Source organism: Polypterus senegalus, chromosome 14 (genome assembly GCF_016835505.1).
Source record: "Polypterus senegalus isolate Bchr_013 chromosome 14, ASM1683550v1, whole genome shotgun sequence".
Classification (NCBI taxonomy): Eukaryota; Metazoa; Chordata; class Cladistia; order Polypteriformes; family Polypteridae; genus Polypterus; species Polypterus senegalus.
This window is the reverse complement of record NC_053167.1, coordinates 89,897,431-89,917,561: the sequence shown is the minus strand read 5'-3', so window position 1 is coordinate 89,917,561 and position 20,131 is coordinate 89,897,431. Positions and strand designations below refer to the sequence as shown.

The following is a 20,131-nucleotide window of genomic DNA, read 5'->3' as shown; positions in this document are numbered from 1 at the left end:
TGAAGAAAGACCAAAGTCTTATAATCATGAAAGAAGGTTCAAAAGTTTACCCATCCTTCTTACACGTTTCCACTTTTCCTCATCACTATTCTGCCAGAGAAAAACAAAATCATGTCTATCTGAAAGTCTGTATCTTCAGAAATTCCTGAACCGCTTATGCTCATGCACAGAGCTGATTAAATTCTGAGCACCTCTAGTTACTTCCATCCAGTAGCTGCCATATAAAGTGCCAACAAACTGCAGCAAAAATTGATATTTTTACTTTTTTTTTTTAAATAAAACAAGTGAAACAGATAAATAATAGTTATATGCACCAGTCTGGTACATGAAAATATCACCATTACACAAAAAAACTATGATTATTTTGCTTATTCCACTAATAAATGGCCACACATATTTTAAATGAGGCTACCGTCATTTTAAGATGCTATATACAGCTTATGCATTCAAGCTTAAGTTAAGGTTAATAGGATTACCATATTTCCTGAGCCAAAAAGAGGACACAGAAATAAAAAAAAGACTTTCTCCATATAATTTTGAAGCTTATGTCCATATAGGCCTGGGGACAGGGGGGTGTGGATGCCCCGGCAAGGATATTTATTTATTAACTCCCCTGATGCGCACTTGGTAATGCGCACTTGGTGCTGCTGCTTATCGTTTGAGAACCACTGATCTATTGTATCGCCTTTGTGGGGTCATCTAATATTTGTTAAGAATAAAATTTAAAATAAAAAAAAGGAGGTGAAGTGAAGTGAAAAAAGTAAACTAGGTTGGGAATGATAGGCCGCAGTGTGAAAAGCACAGGCAATCTGGAAATTTTGTAAAAAAAAAAAAAAAGGACATGTCCAAAGAAATGTATGGTAACCCTAAATAGTTTACTTTTGTCAGCAGATCCACTGAGAATTAAAATATAACAGATCTGAAATCAAAGAACTGTCTCTCCTGTCTTCACTGCGACACTTTAAGTGAGGAAACGATAATTGAACTACATAATTCTTACACGTCCTGAGGCACTACACTCTTTTCTTCTTTCTAAGAAAAAAAACTGTACTTTTATGTATTAAAATATCATCATTGTTATTAGGATTGTTTTAAGTTCATATTTAAATTATTAAACATGGCCTAAAAATATATATTTCGCTCGTCTGGTGTACGGAATGTTAGTTAGATGCTACAGTTTCTTTTAAAAGGTTACAGTAGTGTAAATATGGCTGCTGTAACTGTAATGCAGTCACCACTGAAGCTGGGTTACTTTTAACCACAAGAAGCGATTGAATAAGTTTAGGCCTCACACTAGAAAACACAGAGAAAAGAAACATTAAAGAGAGGAGTACTTGCAAAAGAACTCATTACAAGAAAGATAATAAAAGTATCACCTCCAGACTCTAGTGTTCGAGCCACTTTAGACTTCCATATTATGGCAGAGTTTGCCCACACCCAAGTTATTTGAACAAAATGACAACAGTGTTCTAAAGTATGGATAAATGTTATTTGGTTCAGAATTTCTGATATATTTACTGAAGCTGTCCCAAAATAAAGATACAGAAATATTACGTAAGAAAAAGAAGTATTAACCCTCTACAGGTAAAAATTCTTCAAAACCAAAGCAGTTTTAATATAAACTGTCAAACGCTGCAACTATTTGAATTCTAGACAGTGTTGTTTTGCCAATACAAAAAAAAAAACAAACAGATTTTATAACATATCACTGTACAGAAGAACACAGTTAGAAAAAATCTCCCACAATGCAGCATTGCCAGTCTTATATGCCCCTTGTAAAAATTCCAAAGGCATCAATTTGGTGTTTAGGCAGTACAAATTAAAACCAAAAAAAATTAAAAAGAATTAGTCTGAAAAAGCGGATTTTAGATGTTCAAGCTATTCTGTCCTATTTAGTGCCGTTTCATTTAGAAAAATGCTATGTATTATTCTGCACAAATATTTTTGTCAGCAATTATCAATAACATAATAAGGTAAAAAAAAAAAAAGTTGGACAAAGGAAAAGAAAAGAATCCAGAATTTACTGACTGTATCATTCCAGACACCCACACTGTATTGTTATTCCACCGAGGATTGGTACTTTAAATGAAGCACAATCATTTTTCACATGTCTCTGTATTAAATGTGAAAAGAGACAATTATATTTTACTCTGATAATTCATCTACTGTACATTTTGAAGAAAAAAAATAATAAAGGAGAAATGGTACCTGTCAAAAGTGATCTCTTTCTGGCCACAGTTCCTGTCGATTACGCCAATTTCTTCATTGTTAATCTGTTGTACATTAAATGCTGGCCAGCTGCTCCCTTAGTGACCTGTACATTTTTGACAGAAAATGCTGGACTGCTTTTTAATTATCCATACCTTACTATCTGAAAGTTATTTTCCGCCTCATTATGGTCAGCATTGTCTTCACATACTGAAAATAATACTAATGTCAAAAAGATCAACCACTGATGCACATTCACTTTAGTATAAAGAATACAGTCATCATAATAATCATAATAATAATAAAGCAAACTAATAAAAAGAAATGAAACAAAATATTTTTAAACAGATCCATAAGAAATATAGGCTGGCCTTGGTTATGAGATTTTAGTTTTCATCTATAACAATAAAAAAAGTCTTGTTCAACTGTTACACCAAAAAAAAATTCTAACATTTTTGTCAAATGAATAGAAATGAATTTTCTTGTATTATAACAGGTTCCGGCTTTAATAATAATAATAATAAAAAAAAATAGATATGTACAGATTGAACTTGTTACAATTCAGGTGGAACACCCTGCTGTGAAATTATTTGGAGTTACTGTATAGCAGAGACTTCACAGTAAAATAAGAGAAAGAACAGAAAAAAAGTAAAGCACTTGTAGTAAGATATGCTTTTCGAGATGCTTCCAGTTTTCAGGGTGGTGATCACTGCAAAGAACATTAGCTCGAGAACTAGCAGTTACAATGAGAGTTAGCTTCTGGTGGACAGTAGCTCTAGGTCGATAAGCAAATGGCCTTCTGATACGCTGCACAAAACACGTGGCTTGTGCTGTCCCCTTGGGGCCTATAGTTCCCCCTCTTCCTGCATCAAACCTCAGAACTTCAGGCATTGGTTAAGGCTTTCCTGTTTCAACTGCTCCCCTGATTGACAAGAAGAGAGGAATACTGCAGGAGTGGGTACTTGGTTTGCTTGCCATCGAAGAATCAGAGGAGTTAGTCCCTGGATTTCAGAGGGTAGTCCTATCCTCTGGGTGACCTTGGAGGAGGTTTGCCGATGTCCACAGTGACATTTGTGTACAAAGGGTACTTTGTGACCTGTAACAAGCGGTACTGAAGTGAATTTATTCCATCTCGCTTCATTGTTGTCTTTGTATTCTGTATTTTGTTAAACCTGAAAAGGAAAAAAGGAAACACTTATAATAATGACTCTAATGCAGCAAAGTAAGATTTTCAGTCCAAGAAAAAGATTTCAATTTTATGGACTTCACCAACTGCTTACATTTTAAGAATACATGCAGTATTTTAAATAAATACATTTAGTATAAGAAACATTGCAAGAACAAATTGTCTGCAGCCAATTATTTTCTTTTCACTTGATAGACTGGTTGTCTAGCTTTCGTTTTTTTGTAAGAAATGAAATTATTCTATTCCCTTTTTTTATTGAATGTGTAACAGTGTTCAGCCTCTTTTTTAAACATGAATGGCACAATACCCTGCCATTTAGATAAGTCTCCACTGAATGCTTTCAGTTGTGCCGCTTACTGCCAGCATTCAGCCACTTTATTTCAATTATACTTAATTTTCTGTCATTTACTGACTCTTTTGGCATCACTTTTAAGAATTTTCCATTGTACTGTGTTAAATTGCATGCACATGAAGTCAAAACTAACATCTTTCATTATTATGTGTGCTGTAGATATAGCATCTCTCTCCCAAAACTGAATGCATTAATTTAAGGCTGGCTGTCCAGGTATGCAGTTGGGTATGGTGGGAGATCCACTGTTATAACATCATTTAAAGATGTGGGACATAACTATAGATGTTAAATATATACACATACTGTAACATCAATAAACCAGCCATTCTTCTGTAAAACCAACAATTACAATAGTCATCTTTTAAATGTCATAACTATGCATTATATATACACACACACATATGCACTACCAGTCAAAAGTTTTATAACACTTCACTTTTTCCAGTTTTCAAATGTCTTCAAATTTAATCAGCTGAAATGAAATGAATGACTTTAAATGGTGAAAAGATGAGCAGTATGGGTGATGGGGCTTATTCATCTGTGGCGCCGAGACTGTGGAACGCCCTCCCTGACTACCTGAGAGCCCCACAGTCAACTGATGTTTTTAAACGGAATCTAAAAACTCATCTTTTTAGAAAGATATTTTGTTAAAGTATAAATAGATTCTCTTGTTTTATTATTTTTATTTTTACTCTGTAGCACTTTGAGATTGCTAAAATATAAAGTGCAATATAAATAAAATTTATTATTATTATAGTAAACTGCAAGAGGCGTAAATATAAACTTTAGGTTAGTAAAAACTGAAAAAAGGAAATTTAAGAATATTACAAATGGGTCTTCTACAGGGAACAACTCATAGGTTACAACCTACAGATATTTTGCAGCAATTAAAATAAATTAAGCCATTCAGGTTGAAGGAAACAATTTGTACAGGTGTCACAATTTCTGTTGATTACTTAAAATCCCTCTGTCTGTGTTAAGGCAGAGTTAGAACAGACTGTGTTACTACATCCTCTAAAGTACTGCTTAGACAATATCCCAGTGATAATGGCAAGAAAATGGCAATTACATTAAATGAAACAAAGCATCATTACCCTTAGAAGTGTAAGCCTTTCGATTAGAGAAATTGCAAAAAATATCAAAATTGTCAGTAAGTACAGTGTCCTACTCAATCCAGAGGCAATTGGAAATTGGAATAAACTTTGATAGGAAGAGATCTAGCAGATCCAAAGTTACAATCTAAACAGAAGGAAAGTCTACATAAAGACAACCCCCAGATGCTACTTCCGGTTCCAGTTCCCACCCTGATCCTGACCTCATCTCTGCCTCTAATCCTGTGGACTCACCACTTCCTCCTCTCTATGTATAATGCCAGCACACTCCCTTCCTAAGTTAGTCCCATCTTAGTCTCAGTCTTTTGAGACTACTTAGTTAAGCATATCAGACAGTGTTGATATCTGGCCTCCATTTCTACAACTTCTGCTATGCTGGGATAAGCCATATAACAAGCAAAAGGGTATTATTCAACGAGAAGAAGGAGAGTGAGAAAGACTCTCTTGCTACCCTTCCTAATTTACAGCCTGATACCACTGGAGGGTGCCAAAATGTTGCAATGATTGGGGAGCTCCTGGTTGGAGCCCTAGAACTTCTATACCCAATTGTCCTGTCATGTGAAAAAGTAAATTAAACTCATGAATATTGTTGACTTTTCAAACATATTTGAACAGGGAAACATTACATCTTTATGAAAACAGTGCTTACAGATAAAGGTGATATGACACTTAAACTGAAATTGCGATTTTCTTCTTATAATCTAAATTAATGAAAATGCTGAAAAGTCATGGCCCTCCGAGGCCGGCGTGTTTGCTCGCTCCACTCCATGCCATTTTTTGTTTTGTTTTGTGTTTTTGTTTTTCGCCTTCTCTACAGCGCACAAATGCCTTGCGCTGCTGCTATCATACAGATGACAGGCATTGCTGGACATTGCTAACTCACACAGTACCCTGGAATTTACTGGTTTTATACCATCTGAGCTACAGTTCATTGTTCGCTCCCGCAGCCAACACCACAACCACACCCACGAAGACCCCGTAGCACCGAGCTCAAGTGACCAAGCTGATCCCAGGAGAGTGCTCCAGAGACGGTGGCACAAGCGAGGCAAGAGGGGAGGGCTCCATGCTAGGCTGAAAGCCCGCGCTAGCCGACCAACGCTACCCAGCCTCTTGCTAGCCAACATGTGGTCTCTAGAAAACAAACTGGATGAGCTGAGAGCCAGGATTACAGAGCAGCGGGAAATAAGAGAGTGCTGCACTCTAATTTACACCAAGACCTGGTTTTCAGACAAAGTCCCAGCGTTGTACAGCCACAGGCTCACTTCGTGCACTGTGGAGACCGTACCGAAGCCTCCAGTGAGGCTGGGGGTGGGTTGTGGGGAGGTGGGTATGTATGTTTATTAACAACTTGTGGTGTGGAGATGTACAGACTGTTTATAAGCACTGCTCAGAAGATGGGGAGTTTTTACTGCTGAAATGCCGATCCTATTATCTACCGAGGGAATTCACCAATGTGTTTTTGGCCGCTGTTTACATCCCACCGCGAGCTAACTCCGCACCAGTGCTCGGCAAACTCCATGATGTCATCAGAGCCTTAGGGACGGCTCATCCCGATGCTGTTTTTATTGCAGCTGGCGACTTTAATTTGTGCCATTTATGGACTATACTTCCCAAATACAACCAACACGTGAACATTCCCACCCATGAGAAGAACACACTGGATCATGTTTAGCAACAATACGCGGTGCATACAGGGCTGCACCCCACCCCCACTTCGGACAATCAGATCATCTCACTCACTTCTTGTACCCAGCCTACAGACAAAGGCTGAAACAAACAAACCCTATCATTAAGCAAGTTAAACTTTGGACCCCAGAGACTGAGAGCGCCCTGCAGGACTGTTTTGCTCAGACAGACTGTGATGTGTTTAGGGTTACAGCCACTGTAGAGGACTCTTCTAACAGCATACAGGACTATGCTGAGTACGTACCTGGGTACATTAGCACCTGCATTGACAACATTGTGCCCACAATACCAGTCAAGAAGTTCCCCAACCAGAAGCCCTGGATAAACAGTCAGGTACGTCACATGCTGCGTGCCCGCTCTCTTGCATTTAGATCAGGCACTGAGATGGAGTACAAAGCTGCAAAGTGCGGACTAAGAAAAGCCATCACAGCAGCCCAGAGGCAGTACAGAGAGAAGCTGGATGGCTTCTGATCTACTGCTGACTCTGGATGTATGTGGCAGGGTCTACAGCACATCACAGACTACAGGACCACCACCAGCACAATCAGCTCCACAAAAAGTCTGCCGGATGATCTCAACACGTTCTACACCCGCTTTGAGACATCAGGCAACAGCACATAGTGGGGGCACACACACACCTAGACCACACAACCCCCCTCCCCTCCCCCAACGGTCTCTTCAGGTCAGGTACAGAAATCAGTAAGGAAGATCAACCCCCGTAAAGCAGCAGGACCAGGACAACATCCCTGGGCGGGCCCTCAGAGCATGTGTCAATGAGCTGGCTGATGTTCTCTGCTCCATCTTCGATCTTTCCCTCTGTCAGCGCATCGTTCCATCCTGCTTTAAGACTATGATCATCGTTCCCCTTGCTAAAAAAAGCTCACCCATCTGCCTGAATGATTACAGGCCGGTAGCACTCACTCCAATCATAAAGTGTTTTGAGAGAGTAGTGCTGGCCCATATTCAGAACAACATACTGGACACTCTGGATCCCCTGCAGTATGCCTACCGGCCCAACAGGTCCACCTCAGATGCCATTGCGGCCACACATTATTCCCTCTCCCATCTGGAGAACAAAGACTCCTGCATCAGGATGCTCTTTGTTGACTACAGCTCTGCCTTTAACATGGTTATCCCCCATAAACTCACCCATAAACTGTCTGCACTTAGCCTGCACCCCACCCTCTGCGACTGGCTCCTAGACTTTCTGTCTGGCAGGCCCCAGTCTGTCAGGATTGGTAATAGGATCTCAGCCACCATTATCACAAACACAGGCACCCCACAGGGATGCGTCCTCAGCCACATCCTCTACACCCTGTTCAACCACGACTGTGTCGCCTCCCACAAAGATAACATCATTCTGAAGTTTGCAGATGACACTGCAGTGATTGGACAGTCTGGCGTTATGGTGTGAGGACAATAACCTCACCCTCAACACAGACAAGACGAAGAAGATGATAGTGGACATGAGGAAGGAAAGGAGACCTCACCGGCCGCTGTTCATCCTAGGGCTTGAAGTGGAGAGGATGAGAAGCATTAAATACCTGGGCAGCTACATCAGTGAGGACCTCACTTGGCCTCTTAACATCACACAACTGGTCAAGAGGCCTCAACAGCGACTGTACTTTCTGAGGAGGCTGAGGAAGTTTGGTATGTTGACTAAGATCCTCGGCCACCTTTACAGCTGCATTGTTGAGAGCATCTTGACCAGCTGCATCACCGTGTGGTATGGCAACACTACTGCTATGGACCGCAAACACATGCAGAGAGTGATAAAGACTGCTGAGAAGATCACCAGGACCCCACTGCCCTCTCTGCAGAGCATCTACAATTGCAGCTTCTGCAGGAGAACTGCCTTGATCCTCGGGGACCCCAACCACCCCCAACACGAACTGTTGACACTTCTACCCTCATGCAGGATGTATAGAAGTATGAAATGCAGGTCTTCCAGGCTAAAGAACTCTTTCTTTCCCAAGGCTGTTAGACTCCTAAATAACCGACTGGAGTGTATAACCATGGTTCACCTCATTCTATTTACCTCCATCACACACCTACCTGCACAATGACACTTTATATTTCTATTCTGTTTTTATACTTTATGCTGCCTCTGTTACTTATCTATCTGCTACTTATTATTTATGTTTATCTTTATACATTGATTTTGTCATTTGGTGTGGACAGCAAAGAAAGAATTTCATTGTACAGGGAAATGTGTTTCCTTACTGTGCACATGACAATAAACTTGAACTTGAAAAGTAAGTACAATTCAACATTCACCACTATAAAGTATTTAATGGGGATAAAGGGTTTAATAATGTTTAAACTCATTTTATACTATTAGAAGTGACAACAGATACTCAGGTGTACTGTATTTGAGCTAAGTCTGTCTTAGTTATTGTCACATAGGTTCATACTTTCTGGATAATTTTTACATTAGATTAGCTCTGGCTAGATTAGATTAGATGAAATTAGATTAGAACAACTTTATTATACCCAAGGGAACATATAGATGCATACAACAGCAGAAAAATAAAAACAAAGATACAGATTCACAGGACAGAAATAATACAATCAATTAATCAATCAATCAAATTTGTAAATAAATAATAATTCTTGTGCGGAAATTGTAAAATGAATTTAAAGAGTAGCAGTATTTAGTTTGGAACATTGGGAGGAAGAACTGAATTGCTTGATAGCAGTTGGCAGGAAAAAACCCCAGAAGCGCTTCTTGGCACACTGTAGTGGAATGAAGCTCTGGCTGAAAGTGCTCCAAGAGAGCGCCTCCTAGAGGGGATATTTCATATTGACATCCAATTTTCCCACAATCCTGTTTTCCGCAGCAGCTTCCAGTGTGTCCAGGGTTAGTGCTGTGATGCAGCAGGTTTTCCTGATGAGTTTGTTCAGGTATTGTGCATCTTTTGAGCATGTTAACTTGGCTGATCTCTTTCTGCATGCACTAATGAAGAGCAGCTTTCTATTATTGTTTGCGGAGAGTTTAAGGTGTATCAAGAGCGTAGATTCATCATTAATATTCAGTGCCATATGGAAGCAATTTTTCTCTCAAGGAAGTGGACTTAAAAAATCATTAATGACTGTATGAGCATTATAGAGCAAGAACAATCAGGTTGCCCATCCATATCCACTACTGCTGACAACACTAAATTGTGCCAATGACATGGTCCGACCAATGGGCTTGTCAACTCTAGACTGACTGTGTTAGTAGCCTAGAAGCCTATGTCAAAGATTTATGTTCAAGTAAACTCAGTGTTCTTCCTGTATTTGTTTTAATAAATAAATTGCAGATACTTTGACTTATACTGATACAAACAAAAAGCAACTGCTCAAGAAAAGGTATATATAATCTAAGCAAAAGCCAAAAGAAATTAAAAGATGAAACTGTCACAATGTATTTTTCAAAATAATAAAGTAAAATATGCCTATCAGAGAAACTTCTTGAGAATTCATAAAGCTGAATCGTAGGCTATATTTTTCCAAAGGAGTCAGCAAAAACCTTTCAAAAAGCCTTCAACTGTCTTGAAAGCTGGAAAAACACCTGGGAGATTAACATGCTGGCAAAATGAATATTAATTATAAGTACAAGACTGGCATCACTGTAATCTGAAGGGGATTTACAGGAATACAGTTACACCGTCCTCTTATTTTCCAGGCAGCAAATAAAAATATTTAAACGGGCAAATTAAATATTAGGTAATTTTGTAAAAACTTTTTAATATAAATGTTACTCTCAAACTCTAAGAAAGGAAAGCAAGTCTGAAACTCACTTTAATAAAAGCACAGCGACTCTAGAATTTGTAGAGAGGAGCACAACCAAGTACATCCCCGGAGTAAAGGGCCTGTACTACTCTGCCAGGCTAAAGGCACTGAACCTCCTTAGTCTTCAACATGGAGTCCTAATCCAAGTGTGAAAAATCCTCACTCTGAAGGCACTGATAAAGCTGATTCAGCTAAAATCTGCCCATTAAATAGTGAATCACTGAATCACAGACACTGGTAGAAGGTAAAGGGCAGTTGCGTTCAAAGTGGTGTATCCCGGATGAGATGGGGAAGAAGCCATTACCCGGACAGAAGGCTAGTACAATGACGCAGATGGATAGGCCAGCAGAAAAAATAAATAACTTTGTACCCAGCTGGTATAAGTTAAAAGCGAGACCAGCAGAAGCCGAGAGTCAGGAGTGATTCCATCCCCCATATGCCAGGAGGCAGTGATCCTCATATGGGAACCCAGTTGGGACACCCACAGGGATGCTTGAGAGATGTGAATGTGGAAGTGCAGACCCATTGTGGTCTCTGGGAATTGAGACAGGGCACACTCAGTGGGGGGGGCTCCCTATTTTTCTTATGTTCTAGGAGTGCTCCCCGGAAGACACGGCATGGTACTAGAAGCACTCCTGGTTCTGGCATAAAGAGGAGCCCACTGCTATACGTAGTGCAGTCAGAGTCGGGAGGCAGCAGGTAACACTCAACGGAGATAGAGAAGGAGGAAGAATCGTCAGTTGACTGTATGTATTTATTGTATAATTGAGGCACATTGCTGGAAGGAAGTCTGTGAATTTGCATTGAGGAATAAATATTTACTTTATTCTATTAATGTGCGGTGCATTGCTGGATCTGTAGTTTGGGACTCTCTGGCACCCCCTTGTGGTTACAGTGGAAATTGGGAAGCTTTGTTCACAGAAATTTGAAGTAAACTACCAAATTATGTATTTAAGGAAGAGCCTCTGACAACTTTTCATAAATAGCTGGATGAGATATTGGGACAACCTGGCTGTTGACTAAACAAGCCTGTGCTCCCACCTTCTTTCTAGTACTTTTCACTATAGCTGAATTCTAAATGATTTTTCCATATTTTCATTATGCCTTTCAAAAATGGTCTTCTGTTCCTATTTCAGGCTTTTTATTTCTTTGTCAATATTACTTTAGATTATTAATGGTTCCACCAATTAAATTTATAGTTAAATATGTCATGCCCTTTATTTTACCACCATCTCTTGCCTTTCATGGCCTATCAAGGATTAGCTTCACTCGTAGAAACATAAACTGCTCTCTGGTTCAGACATAAATCTCAGAATTGATGGGAAAGCAACAAACTCACATACACACTGACTGCAGCCATTGGAAATGAGACTACTGACTAATATACATAATGAACGGAGGATGTGGCAGGGAAAAAGGACATCTGGGCATCTCTGCTTAGACTGTTTTACCCCTTAACCGGGGTCAATAAAATTCACACAAGATGAACATCCATCAACATGTTATTTTGGTGTGCAGTAACACTACCAAAGGACAGTATTAAAATATCTCAATATCAACATCAACTACTAAACACCAGAAGCTGAAACACAAATTAATATTCATAAAATTCTGATTTTTTGTTCAGTGGACCAGGTGCTAAATCATACTGTGGTAGTACTACAACCTTGAGGAAAAGAGATTGAGGAGTGTGTTCCTTTGTGGAGTGTGAATGTTCTCCCAGTTTGGTTTGTTCTGGGTCCTCCAGTTTCCTCCCACAGTCCAAAGACATGCAGGTTAGGTGAATTGCCTTCGCTAAATTAATCCTAGTGTGAGCTTTTGTGCATTGTTTGTGTGTTCGCCCTGCGATAGACTGGCACCCTGTCCAAGTGTTCTTCCTTTCTTGTGCCCTATGATTGCTGTTATGGGCTGTAGCTGCCCCACGGCCCTGCCCTGGATAAGCAGGTTAGGGACAGGGATGGATGAATGCAAGACTTTGGATTCCTAGCACATTTATATGGCTACCAGCAATAACAACACAATTTGTTAAAAAATGTCACAGCTGATCTCCTGTTGAAAGGAATTCACATCAAAAAATCACCTGCTAATTTCAGAAAGAAAATCAAAAAGTATATAAAAAAACCTGAAACAGAGATAGCAGTCATAGCCTGTTAGACAGCCTGCAGGCTCTGCTCACTCACTTCAGCAGTTTAACAATAAAAGCCCATTATGAGTTTGCTTTTGAAACTGAGTCACAAAAAACAACCGGTTTTGGCATAAAGTGATGATTGATACAAACAATGTGATTTTTGTAAACCTTAGACGGCACTGATGCACATAGTTAACAAAGGAGACACCCACATAACACAGCATAATTTCAAAATGGCAAATAAAGTAAAATGAAGATGATCGAATCACTTGTAGACATTTCTTATTTCTAAACACAAATGAGCTTAGTGATTCTAAACAGATACGAGAAGACAACTCCATATCACTTTTCAGTTTTATTCCCAAATGCAACAAGATCATTGCAATTTATACTTCAGCTTACGTCTCAAAGTAATAAAAAATAATAACAAGTAACAAATATTATCCAAGATAGAAAAGAGTGAGGAAAAACAAGATAATAAACAACAATTATAAATGCAGCATGCATTATGGCACAATTGACTCTTTTTCTGTATAATGGATAGCAATCATACTGTTAATCGCTAATTACGCAGCCTCCAGATAAAACTGGCATGTCTGACCTTTGATGCTTTGGTATTGTCTTCCAAACTGTAAAATCAAGAAGACCTTTAGCTTGGGAAGCCTTAAATCATTTGTAACGGTATGGGCTTAATTTCAGCAGAATTTGAGATAGTAGTGGTTGCAGTTTGTCACCTGTGCACAGTATATTTCTTAATAACATGGAAAATTAGATTTCTCGTTTTTTTTGATCAGCTCTCACTCTCTCTCTCTCTTTTCTGTCCCTACCATGACACACTCTAAAGCCACCAATCATAGTACTTGAGATCAAGCAACATGGTTGGCTTCTGTATAGAACCTGATACTGCAAGGACAAGCTCCAGTTCCAGTCTGACTTCAGTCGGATTGGGCTGGTTATGTAGATGGATGAATGTACTAATCTGTACACGTAATTACTAATGGAAGGATGGCAGTATTGTATTTACCAAGCATAGTAATATAGTGGTGAAAATGTTACATTAACATGCAAAGTTGTATTATCCTTGTTGTGTTACTCTTGTAAAGTTTTACCCTCTGTCATCATGCTACATTTACAACTTGTAGCTAAGGATGCCAGGCAAAGTGGGCACTGATATCTTGTGGCTTGTGTACCGTGTGTAGCCTCAACACAGTTTCACTATAAAATAAGGCAGTCCGCACTATGAAGTGTCTGAACCTAGACTACTAAGCAGTAAGACTTTAGCATGAGACTTGGCACTCAAGGGGAAAAAAATTAACGTCATTCAGAGTTAGATCAATAGCTTTGAATATTATTTAATTCTTGAGTTTGGCTTGCCCTTTAATGCACTGAGTTACTGGCTTTAAACAGCATTTCTCTGTGACTCTCTGTTTATTTATGTCCTGTTAACATGAAAAAAAAATTGACAGGACAAAGGCTGTTAATTTTGAAGCTAACCTCACATTTCACCTGCTTTCTTTTGTAAACCTTTCTGAGCTTGGTGGTCTTCCCAGAAGGCTCATTCCCTTCTGATAGACCCACAAGCCAATACCCAAGACACAAACAAAAAGGTATAACCTCTATTATGTTCTGAAAGCAAGAAGAACATAACAGGTGTTCAAAACAGTGAGATAAGTGAATAAATTCAACATTCAAAATGCAGCAATGTAGAGGAAATGGACTCTGTAGTACCTCTACCTACGTGAAAGAAAATCCACCTCTTTCAAAGATCATTCACACTGTTTGCAGAATAGCAGCCTTTCGTAAATAATTATCTTCAATATGGTGTGTGGTGAGTGATGTTCCTAACAGTAAAATGGTTAAAGCAAAAGAAAATGAGCTCACCGTGACAAACAGTACAGAAAAGATAATGGCTGAGACTTATTGTCACTCTCTTCTAATAAAACTATTAAGAAAATCTTTCCAAAGGTTACACTTCATGATTATATTTAAAATGATATAATGTTCCAAAACTGCGGTGGGCTGGTGCCCTGCCTGGGATTTGTTCCTGCTTTGCGCCCTGTGCTGGCTGGGATTGGCTCCAGCAGACCCCCGTGACCTATGTTAGGATATAGCGGGTTGGAAAATGACTGACTAATGTTCCATAAAACTTACACTGAAACAATTGGTAATTATGAATTAAAACTCTTCCATTGCAAGCTAATCTTTGAAATACAGAAGAACAAACTTTCATTTTAGGGCTGGTATAATGCCCACATGCAAAAGCTCCATAACTTTACTCTTAGGTTCTGAAGGGAGTCCTAGACTTGCAATGGCTATATTCCTGTCATCAAGGAGTGTCTGATTTTAACTTCTCTTACACATTGATTCTTGTCTTCTCTTTGAGTGATCAGGTCCAAGTGGCATAAATTCAATGAAGAGAGACAAGAATGATGGGTGTCATTGTTTTTTATGTGGATTGCACAACTTAGAAAGACATACTTTGGAAAGAAAGGGTCAGCAACTAAACCTATTAAGACTCAAACGCCAGGAAGCATCTGAGGAGTTTGTTAGGACTAAGTTGAGTCCAAATGAAATATGGGAGGGCACGATGAGAAGAAATCACAAGAAAATACAGACATATGACTCAATAAAAGACTGCTTAAAATACACAAGGTGCGTTAACTGTGACTGATGAAGTAAAGTGAGGAGCTGACGCATGACACATGCATTTTAGGGCATGGGAGAGGATGCAGTCTTAAGTGGGTAGGCACAGGGCACAGCAGGCAGTCATAACAGGCAGCATCCTACTGAGCAGGCACTTTCAGGGCAGAGAAGAAGTGATTCAAAAGTTCAAGGAGGGTAACAGTTTGCTTGATATTGTGTAGTAAGTGATGAAAAGGGTTTTTGTGATGGACACATTTGAATAAGGCACAAACACAAGTGGAGCCATTGACTGACTGATCTCTCTCTAGTGAATCCCAATCCTCAGAGGATGAGCGCTGTCCCAGGATCACCTTGAAAGTGGGGTCCATGGACATTACAAGTGTTGCAAATGACATGAGGAGTGAGAGAAAAAAAGGACTGCAAGTATCAACACCCTTCTCTGAATATGACCTCCTTTTTCCTGTCAGAGTGGCACACAATGGATGTTATTCTAAATCATGCAATAAAACGGGAGAACAACGTTTGCCTTTTATCTGCCTCCAGTTAATTCAAAAATTTAATTATTTGTTTATTAAACACTGTTGTGATATTCAGAAAAATGCTACCATTCACTGTTTGTTCATGTAAAATGATTCTGATGTGAAATGAGCTTTATTTATAAAAGGAGCTTCAAGTCTGTGATTCATGTTTGACAGATGGGACAAGGCACTGGAAAATGGCAGATAAAGTGACAAATATAAATTAAAAACAAACAAGAAAAGGTAAGTTGCTAATATCAGGAAAAGAACAATGAGCAACTGGAAAACTTTAATTCTAAAGTAAGAACTGCTGTTGACATAGTTGCATCTGAAAAGACAGTTAAAAAATCCTCTAGTATTGTTATTCCATGGAAGACCCAAAGAGTGTCTGATTTAAAAAGAACATGTCGTAGAGCTGAGCGTAAATGGAGGAAAACTAAAGTAACTATCCATTATGAGATATTGAAGGCTAAAATAACAGAATACAATAACACAGTCCGCCTTGAGAGGCGCTGCTATTTCTCTAATATTATAAATAACAATGCTAGTAATCCCAGAGTCTTATTTTCTACAATTGATCATCTGTTAAACCCAGGTAACACAAAGGAATGCCCCCAGAATACTTCCAGTGAAACCTGTGAGAACATTGCTGTATTTTTCAATCAAAAAATTAATGATATTAGAGATAACATAGTATATCTCCCCAACACTGCAGAACCTCCAAAGCCCCGGTACTCCGTTATAAACAAATTAAATGCTTTCACCAGGATAGATTTACCTGAATTACATAGTATAATCTCTCAACTGAAACCCTCCACCTCGTCCTTGACCCAGTACCAACAAGGTTTTTCAAAGAAATATCAGGCGTGCTAATTGACAATATTCTGGACATAGTTAATTCGTCATTAGATAGGGGGGTCTTTCCAGACTGTCTTAAGACTGCTGTAGTTAAACCCCTGCTCAAGAAAAATAATCTTGACCCCTCTGCCTTTGAAAATTTTAGACCCATCTCTAACCTGCCCTTCTTAAGTAAAATTCTAGAGAAGGCAGTCATTTTGCAATTAAATGACCACCTCAATAAACATGCTATTCTTGATAAATTTCAGTCAGGCTTCAGAACAAATCACAGCACAGAAACTGCACTTGTTAAAGTAGTAAATGACTTGCGGGTAAATGCAGACAGAGGCCATTTATCTGTTCTCATCCTCTTAGATCTGAGTGCTGCATTTGACACCATTGATCACAATATTCTTAGAAATCGCCTTAGTCAATGGGTGGGCCTCTCTGGCAGTGTCTTAAATTGGTTTGAATCCTACCTGGCAGGTAGAAAATTCTTTGTGAGTTGTGGTAATCAAATCTCAAAGACACATGATATCCGATATGGTGTTCCACAAGGCTCTATCCTGGGTCCGCTGCTCTTCTCAATCTATATGCTTCCGTTAGGTCAGATTATCTCAGGTTACAACGTGAGCTACCACAGCTATGCTGATGACACACAGCTGTACTTATCAATAGCACCTGATGACTCCGACTCTTTGATACACTAACACAATGTCTTACTGGTATTTCTGAATGGATGAATAGTAATTTTCTCAAACTAAATAAAGAGAAAACTGAAATTTTAGTAATTGGCAATAATGGATTCAATGAGGTTATCAGAAATAAACTTGATGCATTAGGATTAAAAGTTAAGACGGAAGTAAAAAACTTAGGGGTAACTGTTGACTGTAATCTGAATTTTAAATCGCATATTCATCAGACCACTAGGACAGCATTTTTCACTTAAGAAACATAGCAAAAGTTAGACCTCTTATATCATTGAAAGATGCTGAGAAATTAATTCACGCTTTTGTTTTCAGTAGACTAGATTACTGTAACGCACTCCTCTCAGGACTACCCAAAAAGACATAAATCACTTGCAACGAGTGCAGAATGCAGCTGCTAGAATCCTAACTAGGAAAAGAAAATCCGAACACATTTCTCCAGTTTTGATGTCACTACACTGGTTGCCTGTGTCATTCAGGATTGACTTTAAAATACTGCTTATGGTTTATAAAGCCTTAAATAATCTCGCTCCATCTTATATATCGGAATGCCTGACACGTTATATTCCAAATCGTAACCTTAGATCTTCAAATGAGTGTCTCCTTATAATTCCAAAAGCTAAACTTAAAAGAAGTGGTGAGGCGGCCTTCTGCTGTTATGCACCTAAAATCTGGAATAGCCTGCCAATAGGAATTCGCCAGGCAAATACAGTAGAGCACTTTAAAACACTGCTGAAAACACATTACTTTAACATGGCCTTTTTATAACTTCACTTTAACTTAATACTGATACTCTGTATGTTCAATTCTTCATAATAACTATTCACAGTGGCTCCAAAATCCGTACTGACCCCTACTCTCTCTTCTGTTTCTTTTCCGGTTTCTTTGTGGTGGCGGCCTGCCACCACCACCTACTCAAAGCATCATGATGCGCCAACATTGATGGACTGAAAGCCAGAAGTATACGTGACCATCATCATCAGGTCCTTCCATGAAAACCCTAAATACAAAGAGGACTGTTTGATTTATGTTAGGTAGATTGCCCAGAGGGGACTGGGTGGTCTCTTGGTCTGAAACCCCTACAGATTTTATTTTTTTTCCTCCAGCTTTTGGCCATCGGACCTTACTTATTCTATGTTAATTAATGTTGACTTATGTTTATTTTTTATTGTGTCTTCTATTTTTCTATTCTTCATTTTGTAAAGCACTTTGAGCTACATTTTATTGTATGAAAATGTGCTATATAAATAAATGTCAATTGATTGATTGATTGAGCAGTGTCGCCCAGTTAGCCCTGTGTGCTTAGAATCAAATAATGCTGATTTCTGTTCAGGTTAAAGAAAATAACTTTTTAATGGACAATTTGATGATGTTGTTCTTTTTTAAGTTTTTTGTCTTCCTACATTTCTGAAAAAAAGATGGTTCTGGCAGATTACAACTGTTCTTTCAGCTTTTCTTGACAGCATAATGAGACCACGGGTCAAAGTTCTTTCTTCACATTTAAAATGCTCTCCAGTTGTTTAACATCCCGTAGTTTCAGATTCTTACCTGCTTTATTGTTATCAATAACATCACCATCTTGACAAAGTCATTCCCAATAATGAAAGCCTCACTGCCCATAGTATTTAATAGATGTCCAATCCAGGACCCCCCAACACACATCATCATCAGACTAGCAGAATAAGTTCTTAACCACAGTGCCTTTTATTATCAGGTTAATGGTGTCAAAATGAGCACTGGGATGGGACCTAGCTATGTTAACTTCTGCAATGGCTGGGTACTTTGCTGTTTTTTTCTTTCCTTATTCCCTTTGTACTTGACCTGTACAGCAGGGCGGCTGATGGAACGATCCTTACGGATGACACTGCAGTTGTGACCTGCTGGGCTGGCTACTTTAAGCTGATACTCCGGCTTGGACGTTGGATATCTCTGGGTCAACGGTTCTTGAGGCTGATCCTCCAATTAGCTGTGAACCACTCAGTCTCACTGAGATTGCACAGGTGGTGAACCAGCTTAGGGTAGGGAATGCTGCAGGGATCTGTGGTATCCGGGGTGAACCTCTTCAGGCTGGTGGTAAGGCTGTCCTCCTGGCATTGCAAGCAATCTTTGCTTCCATTTGGGAGACGGGGTCATCCCAGCTGACTGGAAACCAGGACTTGTCGCCCCATATCTGGAAAGGGAAGGGTGATCACCTGGATTGTGGCAACTACAGGGGAATAACACTGCTCTCGGTGCTGGGTAAGGTCCTTGCTAGGGTCATCCTCAATAGGATCCGTGATCACTTGCTCACCTACCAGCAACCAGAGCAGTCAGGTTTTACGCCTAAGAAGTCTGCCATCAACTGCATCCTGGTATTGAGGATTCTCATGTAGCGCAAACATGCATATCGGCAGAGTTTCTTTGTAGCCTTTGTCAATTTTAGTAAAGCAATCAAATCAGTTGATTGAGCTGCCCTGTGGGACTTCCTGTGACTTTGGAGAGTCCATCAAGGTTGCTGAATTTCATGGCCGGCCTGTACACTAGTACTGTGAGTGCCCTGCAGAGTGGAGGCAGAACCTCTGTGTTTTTCCCATTTGATTCAGGGGTTCATCAGGGGTGTTTTCTTGTACCTACTCTGTTCAATGCTTGCATGGATTGGGTGTTGGGCAGGGTTGTGGGGTCCACTGGCTGTGGGCATCTGTTGGTGAAAAAAGATTCACTGATCTTTACTTTGCTGACGATGCTGTGATCTTCACGGAGTCAATGGAAGCTCTGATCGGGATTCTCAAGAGACTCAGCAAGGAGTCTGAGTGTCTGGACTTGCAAGTGTCCTGGATAAAAAAACAAGATCCAGGCCTTTAATGACCTACTAGGCACAGCCATCAGCAGTAAGTCAGTCTGTGGAGAGAGTGTTAACCTTTTTGAGAGGTTTACTTACCTCGGCAGTGACATTCATGTCTCTGGTGACTCTTCCTATGAAGTCAATAGATGGATTGGGAGA

The 20,131-nt window shown here is 39.5% G+C and overlaps 1 protein-coding gene across 2 annotated transcripts in view; it reads right to left on the bottom strand.

Moving 5' to 3' along the window:
• Positions 1-2,898: 2,898 nt before the first annotated feature.
• Positions 2,899-20,131, bottom strand: part of b4galt2 (UDP-Gal:betaGlcNAc beta 1,4- galactosyltransferase, polypeptide 2) — a 648,560-nt gene continuing 631,327 nt past the window's right edge. For both annotated transcript variants that reach the window (XM_039736141.1, XM_039736142.1), the window contains exon 7: positions 2,899-3,380. In XM_039736141.1, the coding sequence (XP_039592075.1) occupies positions 3,230-3,380 (151 nt within the window). In that variant the 3' untranslated portion in view covers positions 2,899-3,229. The remainder of the gene's footprint in view (positions 3,381-20,131) is intronic.